Source organism: Schistocerca gregaria, chromosome X (genome assembly GCF_023897955.1).
Source record: "Schistocerca gregaria isolate iqSchGreg1 chromosome X, iqSchGreg1.2, whole genome shotgun sequence".
In the NCBI taxonomy this organism is placed as follows: Eukaryota; Metazoa; Arthropoda; class Insecta; order Orthoptera; family Acrididae; genus Schistocerca; species Schistocerca gregaria.
The window spans coordinates 469068803-469085101 of NC_064931.1; the positions used below are offsets into that span (position 1 = coordinate 469068803).

Genomic DNA, 16299 nt, shown 5'->3' on the forward strand with positions numbered 1-16299 from the left:
GCAGAGCGTGGCCTGACAAAGGCAAATTTCTGCGTCAGTGTAGACGGTTTTAATCAGTGAGGAAGGAGGAAAGTTCATTTCAGAGCACTCCGTACTACAAAGTAAACTCTAATTCTGAGTACATGTTACTTTAGAGTAAATAAATAATGTTGACCCAACATTGAGCTTTTGTTTGATAGCAAATTTTATTGCTTTTAACTTTGTTTGTCAACGTACATGTATAATTTCATGTACGAGAGTATGTGTTTGTCGGCCATTTCCACTTTGTTTTTGTAATTTCTTGTAGTGCGTGCGTGCGAGCGTGCGTGCGCACGTGCGCGCGTGCGGGTGCGTGTTCGTGTATGTATGTATGTGTGTGTGTGTGTGTGTGTGTGTGTGTGTGTGTGTGTGTGTGTTTGTGCGTATGTGTGTGTGTGAATGTGTGCATGAGTGCGTGCGTGCGTGATTGAGTGAGTGTGACGGGTGATACGGACAGGTGATGGGTGGGTGTGAGTTGGGTGTGAACGTGGCCGTATGCGTATTTGCACGCGTGATTTCCTTAGAATCGATCGAGCAGAGATAATTCTTCCTCTAAGCTTTTTCTCTTCAATCAACGTCAGTCAATGCATAATCCATCCATCTTCCTGTGGGTCCTCTCTTCTACCTAGTGGAGTATTTTTTTTCTTTCGTCATTGTCTCTGGCACCTTATTACCTAAATTCAACTTCAGATACAGTAACCTACACTTCCTTTGGAATTTGATAAATTTGAGAAAACCCAGTGGAGCATTTTTTCCTTAGTCATTGTCTCTGGCATCGTATTACCTAAATTCAACTTCAGGTACAGTAACCTACACTTTCTTTGGAATTTGATACATTTAGCTACATTTTCCCATAATTCAATATTATATCTCATTCTCCAACCCTCTGCCTCCCTCACTGGCCTATTGTTTGCAGCATTTTCTCATTCTAATGCCGTTAGGTTTTTTGTATCAGCTTCTGACGTGTTCCAAAGTTCTGATTGACAAGTAACAACCGATCACACAAAGAAATATCAAAGTTTTAATTTTGTTGTTCTTATAATACCAGCAAGTTTGCAAAACAATATCAATTTTCAACTTGTATCCTATACGTACAGCAATGTGCCATATTATTATCATCCAATATAGAGAAACCTGTTTAAATGATGTGCTTAATAATTTTGAATTATCTATTAATTGACTGCAGATCGTGTAGTGATTTTCCGATTTTAAAACTGGACCTTACTTTCTTTGTCTAGTTTTCATTTTCAGTGAAATACGTTATTGTTTCTTCTGCCACCATTACACCAATTATTTATTTAATATATTTTTTACTTCTTACCCTAATGCTGATACCATCTGCGTATGGATATTTCTGACTAGACTGGATCATTATTGTGTCTTTTTTTGTTCATTTTCTGTATGAGACCAGACAGTGTTATGTTAACCTGCTCTTGCAGAGGGACCATTACCCAGTCATCCCAACGGTATCATTCTATTAATCACCCTCAGTTTTCTTACTTTCTCAGCTGTATTAATATTTTTGCCAAAGATGTCAGTTGTTTTACATCTGTATTCATCGTACGATTGTCAAAACTATCAAATGTCTGTGTGAAATCAGCAAATAGGAAGTGAAGATCTACGTCATTTCCATAAAACGACTCTGTTATTTGCCTAAGAAGAAACAGGTGATGCGAGGATCTTCCGTTTGGTAAATAGCATGATATTTTCAGAGCATTTCTTATCATTTCACTTAGCATTCTTTTAAATACGAGGTACAGATTACTGATATTGCCTTTATAATAATGTTTTACGCATAGAACGTATTACTATTGTTTTTTGATTCTCTGCCGCTTTTTAGTTTTCTTATGTCCTAGTTAAATCCCTCCTGTTTCAGGATGAATATTAAATGTGTTCCAAGGTGGTAGTATAGACTAATTCTACATAATAAGTTTCAATTTTTAGTATTTGCCGAGATACAGTTGTTAGAACTCAGCCCAAGCAAATACTCAGCATCGGTAAATACACTCTAAGGAAAAAAAAACACGCGCCACAAAGGGATTATCCGATTCGGATGGAAATCTATAGATGTGACGTACATGTACAGACGACAAGTGACTACAATTTCAGAAAAACTGCCTGATTTACTCAAGAGAAAGAGCTTCAAAAATTAAGCAAGTCAGTAACGGGTTGGTCCACCTCTGGCCCTTATGCAAGCAGGTATTCGGTTTGGCATTGATGAACAGAGACGTGGATGTCCTTCTGACGGATATTGTGCCAAATGCTGAAAATCATTATATTGTCACAATCCAAGCTGGTTAGAGGGACTTGCCCATAATGCTCCTTATGTTCTCAACGGGGGAGAGATTCGGCGTCATTGCTGGCCAAGGTTGGGTTTGGCAAGCACGAAACAAGCAGTAGAAACTCTCGTTGTGTGTGGCAGGACATTATCTCGCTGAAATTAAAGCCCAGGATGGCTTACCATAGAATATCGTCGACGTACCTCTGTGCTGAAACCAAAGGGGTCGTGCTATGAAATGAAATGGCACCCGGGCCAGCTCTCCTGGTTGTCAGGCCATATGGAGGGTGATTGTCAGGTTGGTATCCCACAGCTGCCTGGCATGTCTCGAGAGACGGCTCGCTGGCCGTGGAAATCATTGACTGGAGTAGAATTATCTTCAGTGATGAGTCCTGCTTCGAATTGCTCCACTTCGGCGAATTACGTGTCGATGAGGATAAAACAATGATGACGAGGGTACAACACCCAATCCTCGGGCAGAGAAAATCTGTGGCTAGGCCGGGAATCGAACCCGGGCCCCGCGCGTGGTATTACACTACGCTAACCACTCATATATGGAGGTAGATATGTTGGTGGACAAATGACTCTAATTATTAATAAAATCTACACATTTCTACTTGTCTTGTGTTTATCCTCTGCATTTAGACTTCATTCATCGTCAAATCATTTCTTCTTGTTGCTTCTACCGACTCTTTGACTGTTTTCTGTTTGTTATTCTAATTCTCTTGGTGTGTTATGTCTTCTCATTTGACATCAGAGCTCAATTTATTTTCGTTTATTTTTTATTGTTTAATATTTCACGTTCATTCAGTATTTCTAAGTTCCAACTGATTCTCTTTCCGAGTTAGTAATCTGAATCACAGTTTCGTCCCTTACAACCCAGTACAGCTACACGAGAAAGGAGAAGAAAAATACATTTCTAAACACATAGTCAATTTGATTAACCATCTTATTAACAATCGACTTCCACATTCCGAAGTGTATGATTTTTATGAGGAAAGTAGGTACTGAAATTGAGTTAGTTACTCTTAGCAGCAAACCAATTAGAATAATTAAATTATCTGGACAAATACATTTATTTCTGTTGAAATTACCGGCGTAACAACGTGGTTTCTGCAGTGGTAGCACTAATCCACGGCCCGTGTCTTACGATCTGCGAATGTCCGATGTCGACCGAGACCAGTAATTTCGTTACAATTATATGTGATCGTGTCGTACAATTAAATCGTTCTGAACTCAATCAACCACTGTGGTCTTGAAATTGATAGAACTGTCGTCCTTTTCTAACTAATTTAGCAAAGTACTATTGTCATTACGTTCTACATGTAAAATATCCTCCTGATAGCCCCCTATATCCACAACGTCCAAGTATGAATCAAAAATATACTCAAACGGGAAATAAGTCATGTTTTTCCACATAATTGTGATTTATGATGTTCATAGAATTACTCTATTTTCTACTGTTCCTAGGTATGTTGTTATTACTGTTATATCCTTGAATACTGGAAGTGAAACATGGACGATAACTAGTTTGGACAAGAAGAGAATAGAAGCTTTCGAAATGTGGTGCTACAGAAGAATACTGAAGATAAGGTGGATAGATCACGTAACTAATGAGGAGGTATTGAATAGGATTGGGGAGAAGAGAAGTTTGTGACACAACTTGACTAGAAGAAGGGATCGGTTGGTAGGACATGTTTTGAGGTATCAAGGGATCACAAATTTAGCATTGGAGGGCAGCGTGGAGGGTAAAAATCGTAGAGGGAGACCGAGAGATGAGTACACTAAGCAGATTCAGGAGGATGTAGGTTGCAGTAGGTACTGGGAGATGAAGCAGCTTGCACAGGATAGAGTAGCATGGAGAGCTGCATCAAACCAGTCTCAGGACTGAAGACAACAACAACAACATCCTTGAATACCCCTTTTAAACCTAGAGTGATAAGTCTTATATTTATGTATTAGGTTTTTCTTTCTAATTTTTCTTTTTGTCAGTCCTGTTCTACATTGGTCCGATCGTCTTTGGATCACTAAACAGAACATAATACTTGTGGCCCAAATCCTTGTAGTGTCAGTATATAGCACTTTAAACTTCGAGTATTTTCATCTATTTCTTTCACTTTTCTCGAGTCGGGTGCTCTCTTACGTTATCTTTGATTCATTTGGTACATTTTTGTAATGTAATCCTTTTCCACTGTGGGGTCACATCCCCCCTCCCTCTTCCACCACTCAACCCTCGCTGTCGATGACCATGCACGTAGCTTCGCCACAACCAGCATAAAAATCACCATGTTCCTACGATAAGTAGTGTCTTATTGAAAGGGGAAAATAACATCGTTCCGAAATTATGTCTTATGATATGGACAGAAACAAGACACTGACAGCCCAAAGATTGAAAATTTGCTCAAAATTATTCTGCACCTAATGTAGAACAGTTTTACCAGCAAAAGTATGGAAGTTGTTTACGCAAAGACACAAATCTAACAACGTTTCGCTTGCACTCATCAAGCCACTGATGGAACAACGGTCCCTTTTTGCCGGCCAGAGTGGCCGAGCGGTTCTAGGCGCTACAGTCTGGAACCGCGCGACCGCTACGGTTGCAGGTTCGAACCTGCATCGGGCATAGACGTGTGTGATGTCCTTATGTTAGTTACGTTTAAGTAATTCTAAGTTCTAGGGGACTGATGGCCTCAGAAATTAAGTCCCATAGTGCTCAGAGCCATTTGAACAACGGTTCCTTTGCAAACAATTCCAACTTTCCCCATCTGCAGTACATCTGGGTCTCATCACTAACGAAATGGAAATTCAGGCGAAAACTGAAAATGTTTTATTTGCAACAGTTCCACCTATAGTCACCACTCCGACTGAGATGTTTGCTGTAGCATTGTAGCAATTTTCCAATACCCTCGTCGTAGAAGGCAGCCGCCAGTGTTATCTGCAAACTCTGTGCACGAATCTCCAGCTAATAGCCAGCGCTTCACGTGAGCAGAGGTATAAAATCAGAGAGAGCCGAGTTCGGCGTGTAAAGTGGGTGATCAAACACGTCCCATAGAAAACGCTGCAGGGGCGTCCTCACTGCCCCTGCAGTGTGCTGCCAAGAATATTGTCATGAGGAAGGAATTGTATGACAGTTACGTTGTGTGGGCTGCATGAAACCAGGCGAAATCTCTCACAGCCACTCATACTTGACGGGAGACACTATTTTCTAGGCATCTTTACGTGATCAGTGTGTGCTCAGTTCTGTAAAGAGCTAAGGGACACGATCGACAGGCATACTGGAGACACTGTCCAATACATCTATGCAAAGATTCGTCGGATCTTCACAATGGTTTCCATTTCGCGATCGATCGGTCCTTACCCTCCGAATAGCCCTCGTAGGACTCGTCGAAGATTTTCGGGAAAACTGGTACACTCAATATGAACCATGACATATACATAAACTATCCGATCGAAAGTACCTGCACATCAGTTAGTGATCGTTAATGTGTGATGTGCCGACCCTTCACCTTTATAATGGCTTCAATTCTACTGGGGACACTTTCAGGGAGGGATCTGATTATCTGGTGAGGATTGGCAGAAAGGCAAGATAATGGGCCTGTAGCGCAGTCGACGAATCCGATTCTTGTAACACCGAGTAGGCCTAGTGAAGTCCGCATTACATAGGGATGTCCGAATACTTTCGATCAGATCATGACATACTATAGTGAGCTGACAAAAGTCATGGGATATCTCTTAATATCGTGTCAGACCTGCCCAGCGTAGAGCAGCAGCTCGACGTGGCATGGACTCAACAAGTCCTTGAAAGTCCCCGGAAGAAATACTGAGCCGTTCTGCCTCTATACCCATCCATAATTGCGGAAGTGTTGTCAGAGCAGAATTTTGTGTACGAACTGACCTCTGAGTTATGTCCCATAAATGTTCCATGGGAATCTTGTAGGTCGATATGGGTGGACAAATCATTCGTTCGAATTGTCCAGATTGCTCTTCAAATCAATCGCGTTCCTTTGTGGCCTGGTAACATGGAGAATTTTCATTATAAAAATTTCATCGTTGTTTGAGAGCATGAAGACTATTAATGCTCTCCAAGTAGCCGAACATAGCCATTCACAATTATTGACTCGTCCAGTTGGATCAAAGGACCCAGTCCATTCCATGTAAATACAGCTCACACCATGGACCGCCACCAGCTTACACAGTACCTTGTTGACACCTTGGGTCCACGGCTTGTTGGGCTCTGCGCCACACTCGAACCCTACCATCAGCTCTGACCAACTGAAATCGGCACTCAACTGATCAGGCCACTGTTTTACAGTCGCCTGTGGTCCAACCGATATGGTCACGAGCCCAGGAGAGGCGGTGCAGCGCGATGTCGTGCCGTTAGCAAAGGCACTCGCGTCTGCCGTCTGCCTCCATAGCCCACTAACGTCAAATCTCGCCTCACTGTTCTAACGGATACGTTAGTCGTACGTCACACATTGATTTCTCCGATTAGTTAACACAGTGTTGTTTCTCTGATAGCACTGACAAGTCTACGCAAACGCCGCTGCTCATGGTCGTTAAGTGAATGCCTTCAGTCACTGCGTTGTCTGTGATGATAAATGCCTGAAATTTTGTATGGTCGTCACACTAATAACACTGTGGATCTCGGAATACTGAATCACTTAACGATTTCCGAAATGGAATGTCCGATGCGTCTAGCTGCAATTACCATTCCGTGTTCAATATCTGTTAATTCCCGTCGTGGAGTCATAATCACGAAGGAAACCTTTCCACGTGAATCAGCTGAGTAAAAGTGACAGCTCCGCCAATGCAATACCCTTTTGTCCCTTGTGTATGCGACTCTACCGCCATTTGTCTTCGGTCCTTCTACTTTTCGACCAATGTGTCTAGAGTTTTCGTATGGGGTTGGGGAGCTGAAAACTTGAGTTCTATCATATGACTTTTGTCACCTCTGTGTATTACAATATGGTTGATAAATTTTTAAAACTAATTTGATGGTCTTTTAGACTGAACTTATCTTGGAGGTAATCGATCTGATAACGTAAACGTTGTGGTTGTGTTTCAGCCTCTGTCTGGAAGGAAGGAGCCGCAGGAAGGTGCCGCGTACCGTTCAGCCGTGCGTCGTGTCAGAGGACTGCGTTGTGAACCAATGGTCTTCGTGGACCAAGCTGCAGGATGGCTGCGTCGATGGTGCCGGAAGGGTAAACTCCAAATTTTCTAACATTTATTGAAAGTTCATATTACGAGAGTAATCTTAAGAAATATTGAATATATGGATCTACTAAAGTAAAGTGAACAATATTTAGTTGAGACAGGAATGTGAACCGAAAGAGTAATTCATATGTAAGTCTTCGGTCTTTCAACATTTCGACCAATGTGTCTAGAGATTTCGCATGTGGTTGGGGAGCTGAAAATTTGAGTTCTATTCTCAGATATATTCTGCAGATTTCTTTTCATTTGTATACAAGGTGCCTCAGAAATTTTATTTGCCTATCTTGTTGTTACTCGTTATTGATTTACCTACCTCATTTACCATCCTGTTCCTGAATTTTCACTGCGAGAAAAATACCAATGAAAAAAATTGCAGAATGTTTTTGGGAAGCGGACACAGGTTCACTGCCCCATAACGGGATGCCTTGGTCGCTGCGTAAGCAGTTCTTTCATTGGACGTCATGGTTACATAAATGTAACACTATCTTTCATTGATTTCTGGATAAAATGTTTTAGTTGCCCGTGTATATGATTATTAAAAATGCTCAGTTTTCAATTATCTATCGATCCCGTCAATTTTAAGTCGGCCGCGTATCATGAACTTCACGGATCGTTTTCTCAAAAACGAGAGTGAAAGAGGGAGGGAAAGGGGGAGGTTGTTGTGCCAAATTATCTGAGTCTTTCATTTTAGGTTGTGCACAGGTGATCTCCCAAGTACGATCCGATTCGGTTGGCCGTGCATGATGTCTTCTCTAGAGGGGAAGACCGTAAACTTGATAATGCTTATCTTCCATGCATTTCAGTTGACATGCTTGTAAAACAAAAAATCAGAGTTAAAATAGAAAAATACTCCAAATTTCCTGATAGAAGCTCCCTAGAGGGAAATGAATCTTCTGAAATGTACATGGTTGTAATCCCATCAACTCTGAAGAGATAATGGAGAATCAGCAATTCATTTGAAATGATTGGTATTAAGAAGGCCACCAAGAAGAGTAGTATCTGGAATGATACCAGACGGTGAGGAATGATTAAAATCATCGTGATTGTGTAACTTTTCTAAAAACGTTGGTCATGTCTGTAACCAAATGTAGCACAACAAATTAGAAATCTTTGTATTCGTGAGAGTTAAAGTATAATATTGTTTTTGTCTATCCTGTTTCCTGTTATTTTTACACACTTACGGAAGGTAAAATGTTCATAATATTTAGTGGATTTTGAAAATCGGATAAACGATATCATTTACTGCGTTTCCTCACTGTGCTATTTTTGTGCAGAAATATGTACGTACTAAGTGTTTTCTAAATACGTTGGTCATGTCTGTAACCAAATTTAGCTCAACAAATTAGAAATCTTTCTATTCGTGCGAGTTAAAGTATAATATTGTTTTTCTCTATCCTGTTTCCTGTTATTTTTACACACTTACGGAAGGGAAACTATTCATAATATTTAGTGGATTTTGAAAATCGGATAAACGATATCATTTACTACGTTTCCTCACTGTGCTATTTTTGTCCAGAAATATGTACGTACTAAGAGTTTTCTAAATACGTTGGTCACGTCTGTAACCAAATTTAGCTCAACAAATTAGAAATCTTTGTATTCGTGCGAGTTAAAGTATAATATTGTTTTTCTCTATCCTGTTTCCTGTTATTTTTACACACTTACGGAAGGTAAAATGTTCATAATATTTAGTGGATTTTGAAAATCGGATAAACGATATCATTTACTGCGTTTCCTCACTGTGCTATTTTTGTGCAGAAATATGTACGTACTTAGTGTTTTCTAAATACGTTGGTCATGTCTGTAACCAAATTTAGCTCAACAAATTAGAAATCTTTCTATTCGTGCGAGTTAAAGTATAATATTGTTTTTCTCTGTCCTGTTTCCTGTTATTTTTACACACTTACGGAAGGGAAAATGTTCATAATATTTAGTGGATTTTGAAAATCGGATAAACGATGTCATTTACTACGTTTCCTCACTGTGCTATCTTTGTGTAGAAATATGTGCGTACTAAGTGTTTTCTAAATACGTGCACGTTGTTCATGTTCCGCGTCCAACGAACACACGAAAATTTGGTTCCAGCCTTAATGTATTCTATTTATTTATGCAGTAAAAATCTTAAAGAAATTAGCTGCTGATGTTGTAGAAGCTACAATGGTGTGCAAAACGTAAGGACGAAAGTAACTATCGTATGATGTGTCCCGGCCAAGTAACACAATTTGTTGAAACTTGGACCATACACAGAAAGAGCGGTTAATGTATAGCACAGAAGTTTACTGAAAGAAGTACACAATGAGACGAATGGAAATGACAGTTTTATTCAAAGACAATTATTTCGCTGACGTCGCCGCTTTTCATGATATTTCCCTGGACCTTACATTGGTTGGTTGTTTTGGGGAAGGAGACCAGACAGCGTGGTCATCGGTCTCATCGGATTAGGGAAGGATGGGGAAGGAAGTCGGCCGTGCCCTTTCAGAGGATCCATCCCGGCATTTGCCTGGAGTGATTTAGGGAAATCACGGAAAACCTAAATCAGGATGGCCGGCCGAGGGATTGAACCGTCGTCCTCCCGAATGCTGGACCTTACAAACGGGTGGACACAATTTTTAGAGACTGTGAGATCATCACGGACGGCAATGCATTCTCTGCAACATGCTCCCTTACGGGCCACAAGGTTGGTAAGGAGTTGCAGTGTTGGGACGTTCCATTGCCAACCAGCGCGGGTAACAACTGCTGGATGCTCGTTGGTGTATGTGGACGGGCTGCAATACGGCTCGCAACCGCATCCCACAGATGCTCGAAAGGATGTAAGTCGGGGAACGGGCAGACCGGTCCATTGTCCGAATATCCTCTCGTTCCAAGAACTCCTCCACCTGCATGCACCTCTGAAAAGACGCCCATGGGAAAGGAGTACAGTGTCAGAATGACGTTGACCGGTGAGCGTGCCGTGTTCAGTAGTTGCAGATCGGTATGCCCATTCAACATTATGCTCCCTCACTCAGTAACATATGAACCATCAAAACAATAGAGTTCGACAATTTTCCTGGGTGCATTACGCGTTGCCACTTTCCGCTATACAATGAAATGGCGAAATTCATGGGATAGCGATATGCACATACACAAATGGTGGTAGTATCGTGCACACAAGGTGACTCGTAACTTAGCAAGCTATTTCATCACTGCATGGTGTGTTTATGACGGCAGCCAACAACGACAAAAATGAACGTCAAAAATGTAAATATGGAATTTGCTTGACTCACGTAACGTGGACATTTCTAATATTTCCAAAACGACAGGAAACATCACAGCTACGTTTTCTGAAAGTCAATATACAGGAGGCAAAGTACATTTCGCTGTGTAATTGATTCTTACAAGTCTCTCCGTCTACCTAAACGTGGTACCAACATTTCTTTAATAGCTGTTGTACTATAAACAACGCTATGTAGTACTTTTTGATGAAAGAGATGTTTTTCAGTTAATCGTTTTGCACAAAAAGCTGAAATCTGCACCGCAGAGCAGTTAGAGACCAATTTTGCGATGTTTATATGGCAACAATACTGATACTACACTGTTTTGGCCGCATTACGTTTCACTTTTACCTAATAGCAAGCTTGATTTTTCAACACATATCATCTCACACATCGGAAAGTAATGTATCAATTTAGACCACTGCTATTTTCAGAAGCCACGAAAAGGAACAAAAATAATTCTTCGAACGACTTTTAGAAAAGGTAATTGCTTCAGTACCTCTGCAGATAGGAAAACATAATTGTCAATCAACCATGTTCATGTTAAACGCTACCCTTGCATATGCTAGTCAAAGAAATGATGATGCCTCAAAATCTTGAGCCATGCGACTTACATCTGGAAATTTCACTATCAGAAAATTTGTAGCTTCATGATTTTTTTATTTTTTATGTTAGTCTTGGCAAACAGATACGACAGTCCAGAAACGAAAGTAAATTAGTGGCTGAAGTTATTTATCAAAGCCTGCAGTGCGAACCATATTTGAGTATATAAAACGCTTGCTCTGTGTGGGGTAAAGCAAATCTCATTTCGTCTGCTAATTGGAGCTAGTCCTCTCTGTAAATGTAACGCTCTCAAATTATTTGGAGACCAGAGGAAGTTTTATAGGAAAAACATGTGTAGCAAACAGTAAACAAGAGGTAAAAACTATTCATCCGTGAAATATTCCTTTGTGTTCATAATTATTCTCCAGAAAATTTTAAATATTAAGTTCAGTAGAACCACATTGTCATTATGTTTTTCTCCTTTCTTGTAATTTCAAACTGAACACTAGAACAGGCTGTAATTGTTAATTAATGGTGGTCAGCGTAATATAATTTTCTCCGCGTACAATCTGAACCTCCTAACTCTAAAGAGAGTAGAGTGGCAGAAGATGCTGAGATTCAAAGACGATCTCTCAGAATTATCAATGTCTTTGTGCTGCTTGCCTGTAAGCATATACAGGGTGAGTCAGTATGAAAGGTACAAGCTTTAAGATATAATAGTATCTGTGATTCTGAACAAAAAAATTCGTATGGCTGTATGAACTGTTCCTTATGGTTTGGTAGATAGAACGCATTTCTGTATAATTCAAAGAATGTCATTATTTACAAAGTACTACAGTAGTATAGATGAAGTTGAGACGCAGGTGAAGTTGAGATGAACAATTTGATACGGGACACTTTGGTTTGTCAAGTTGGAAAGCTACCTCAGACTGGCCTATAAAACTACCTAACCTACAACACATGCGCTTCGCGCGAGATTTTCAATGTTCTGGCGATCTTTTCGTGCAAGCTATTACTCCTAGAGAAAAGGTGAGTAGAACATTTTTTGTGGGATATGTAATGTAGTTTTATTTCGTACTGCGATTCGTTTTCGATGGAGGGTGTGGTTTTAGAGTTATTCAAGAAAAATGTATAGAAGTGATGCTCAAAGTGTTCGATTTCGAAACCGTTCGGAATATGACATATGTCCTTATGAAGTTTTTTGTTCAGACTGAGTAATAGTATCACCTTTCACAACTTCTACAATTCCTCCTGACTTACCCTGTGTAGTGACACGACTGCACAGTGGAGATAACTTTTATGAGATACTGATATACACTCCTGGAAATTGAAATAAGAACACCGTGAATTCATTGTCCCAGGAAGGGGAAACTTTATTGACACATTCCTGGGGTCAGATACATCACATGATCACACTGACAGAACCACAGGCACATAGACACAGGCAACAGAGCATGCACAATGTCGCCACTAGTACAGTGTATATCCACCTTTCGCAGCAATGCAGGCTGCTATTCTCCCATGGAGACGATCGTAGAGATGCTGGATGTAGTCCTGTGGAACGGCTTGCCATGCCATTTCCACCTGGCGCCTCAGTTGGACCAGCGTTCGTGCTGGACGTGCAGACCGCGTGAGACGACGCTTCATCCAGTCCCAAACATGCTCAATGGGGGACACATCCGGAGATCTTGCTGGCCAGGGTAGTTGACTTACACCTTCTAGAGCACGTTGGGTGGCACGGGATACATGCGGACGTGCATTGTCCTGTTGGAACAGCAATTTCCCTTGCCAGTCTAGGAATGGTAGAACGATGGGTTCGATGACGGTTTGGATGTACCGTGCACTATTCAGTGTCCCCTCTACGATCACCAGAGGTGTACGGCCAGTGTACGAGATCGCTCCCCACACCATGATGCCGGGTGTTGGCCCTGTGTGCCTCGGTCGTATGCAGTCCTGATTGTGGCGCTCACCTGCACGGCGCCAAACACGCATACGACCATCATTGGCACCAAGGCAGAAGCGACTCTCATCGCTGAAGACGACACGTCTCCATTCGTCCCTCCATTCAAGCCTGTCGCGACACCACTGGAGGCGGGCTGCACGATGTTGGGGCGTGAGCGGAAGACGGCCTAACGGTGTGCGGGACCGTAGCCCAGCTTCATGGAGACGGTTGCGAATGGTCCTCGCCGATACCCCAGGAGCAACAGTGTCCCTAATTTGCTGGGAAGTGGCGGTGCGGTCCTCTACGGCACTGCGTAGGATCCTACGGTCTTGGCGTGCATCTGTGCGTCGCTGCGGTCTGGTCCCAGGTCGACGGGCACGTGCACCTTCCGCCGACCACTGGCGACAACATCGATGTACTGTGGAGACCTCACGCCCCACGTGTTGAGCAATTCGGCGGTACGTCCACCCGGCCTCCCGCATGACCACTATACGCCCTCGCTCAAAAACCGTCAACTGCACATACGGTTTACGTCCACGCTGTCGCGGCATGCTACCAGTGTTAAAGACTGCGATGGAGCTCCGTATGCCACGGCAAACTGGCTGACACTGACGGCGGCGGTGCACAAATGCTGCGCAGCTAGCGCCATTCGACGGCCAACACCGCGGTTCCTGGTGTGTCCGCTGTGCCGTGCGTGTGATCATTGCTTGTACAGCCCTCTCGCAGTGTCCGGAGCAAGTATGGTGGGTCTGACACACCGGTTTCAATGTGTTCTTTTTTCCATTTCCAGGAGTGTATTAACAGATGCATTTTCAGTAACCATACTTTTTGTGAAACGATTTACTGAGAGCTATTTTGCAGTTTGTAATATCGTGTTGGCATGCTATTTATCAACAGCTTAAGAAGTAATTCAATGAGGGAGTGGCTGGATTATCCTTGAATATAACTGAGCGAAACGTATAATAACATACTATCGCTGAAAGCGTTGTTCTGAGTATGACCGTAGGAACAGGTACATAATATCCGCAAGCTACTGTTGAACAGCTCCATCATAATTTGAAGTGTGTGTTGTGACTCTATAGGTACATTAATGGTTCTCTTTAACATATTGTATGTCTGGCGACGTTGAAATCAAACATTAGGATTTGATCCTTCGTGATGAACAAGCGAGCCGACGCCATGATAGCATAAATTCTCGTCGAATCCAGTAAGTCAGAAAGTCCAGTCAGCAAATATGATGCATGAAAATTTTAAATAATTCAGTTAAACTACAGGTTGTCAGAAGATTTTAAAAAATTCATGATCTGGACTAAGAGACAATGTCAACATTTCTTTATCTTGGGAAAAATAGTTCGGGGAAATAGATTTTCACTGTACGACTGTTTTAGCGAAGGATGTTTTACGGACCACTCTGGAGTTGGATGATACAAGTCATCTACCTCGGTAGTTTGTCTTAACAAATACAGTGATTGGTGGGACTAGAAACGTGAGGTGGCAAAAAGAATGAAAGACATGGCGTATCAGATGTTTCCTAAAACTACGAGAGAAGATAGTCTAATCTTTCATGAGACTCAGCAGAAGACTGCTCGTGGGCTCTGGAGAAATGACAATCGGACATAACTGATAGAATTGATATGAAACTCAGATGTGTCTTGCATGAGCCGCTTGCAAAAAGCGTGTGCTGCCCGGCGTGCCCATTGACTAAGAATGGTGAAGTCTTGCGTCCACTACACTATGCACTAGCACAGACGAGTAGAAGTCTGCCTGTTAATTTCAAAAGCTGTGACCATTTAACATGTACGAAAAGCGGATCTCAAACCAAAAAATATGGAATGGGTAACAATTTTATACAACAGTAAGTTATTGCAATAGAGTTTCAAGTTCTTAAATAATATAAATATAGTATGCCACGTTATCCGTAAACTGGTAACCATAAAACAATTCACTGTGACCCAAAAATGATCCGTCAGGAAAAGAAGAAATTGCACTTTGTCTGTATTCCCCTTTAGCAGCTGGTGGAATTGTCACACTAAAGTGGACGTATGTAATTAAATATTACTAATTAAAATTTATGGATGATTTGACCACACTATGTTCAAACAGTAAATCACATAATTAAATACTGCATAATTAGGTCCTCATTGTCTAAATGGGCTGCTCAAATAAAAATTATATTACAGTGTCATTAAAGTTGAATAATACGTCTATTGGGGAATGGATGGCGAAACAACTGTCATTTACTATTGCAAGACCATTACCGCTTTCGCATGGACGTTTTTACGTTAATCATGTAAGAGATAATTTGAGATGGCCGAATTTCCGTCACACTTTTGCCAAAATGATGTCAAAATAGCAACGTAAAATATGTTGTTTAGCCCTAGTACGAGATCGAGCACAAAATTTCGCATCATATTGTGTTTTACATGTCCTAAATACGCAAAGGTTTGAAAAATACAAACAATATCTACAAAAATTACTCTACACGTCTTCAGCGATTGGGATGACAAAGTGACAGGATACCTTGCTTGGCATTTGGAAGGGTGGAGGTTCAAATCTCCGGTCGGCATTTCTCATTAGTTCTCCCATGGTTTTCCTGGATCACCTAAGCCGAATGTTAGTATGTTTTCTTTGAAGGGACATGATAAATTCCTTCTCCATTCTTTCCCAATTCGAGCCTCAGCTCCGTCTAGAACGACCCGTCGTCGACGGGATGTTACGCTTTAACTACTCGGTTCCTTCTAAAGTTTTTTTCCATCGACAATTTCCTTTAACTACAATTATGGGTGAAAGTCATACCGTTCAAAATCTAGTTGACAAAGAGATTTGCTTAACAATTTGTATTATTACCCAGTTTTCCCATCGTCAAAGTACCTTTCTGGACAAGTGCTGTGATCTGATAAGAGATGATGTATTTCCTTTTTACAATCTAAATTTCTTCTCAATTCTTTTTCTATCCACTTGGTCCATAATTCCAGCAGTGACCTGTTACTGTTTACGCATTCATTAATCGACAAGCAGAAGTGTCTGAAGTAGTGCTGGAGGGAATTGACAACATGAAT

At 41.4% G+C, this 16299-nt stretch overlaps 1 protein-coding gene across 10 annotated transcripts in view; it reads left to right on the forward strand.

The window, feature by feature from the left end:
• Window positions 1–16299, forward strand: part of LOC126297914 (thrombospondin type-1 domain-containing protein 7A-like) — a 1219654-nt gene that overhangs the window by 698173 nt on the left and 505182 nt on the right. For all 10 annotated transcript variants that reach the window (XM_049989225.1, XM_049989222.1, XM_049989223.1 and 7 more), the window contains one exon: window positions 7359–7494. In XM_049989225.1, the coding sequence (XP_049845182.1) occupies window positions 7359–7494 (136 nt within the window). The remainder of the gene's footprint in view (window positions 1–7358; window positions 7495–16299) is intronic.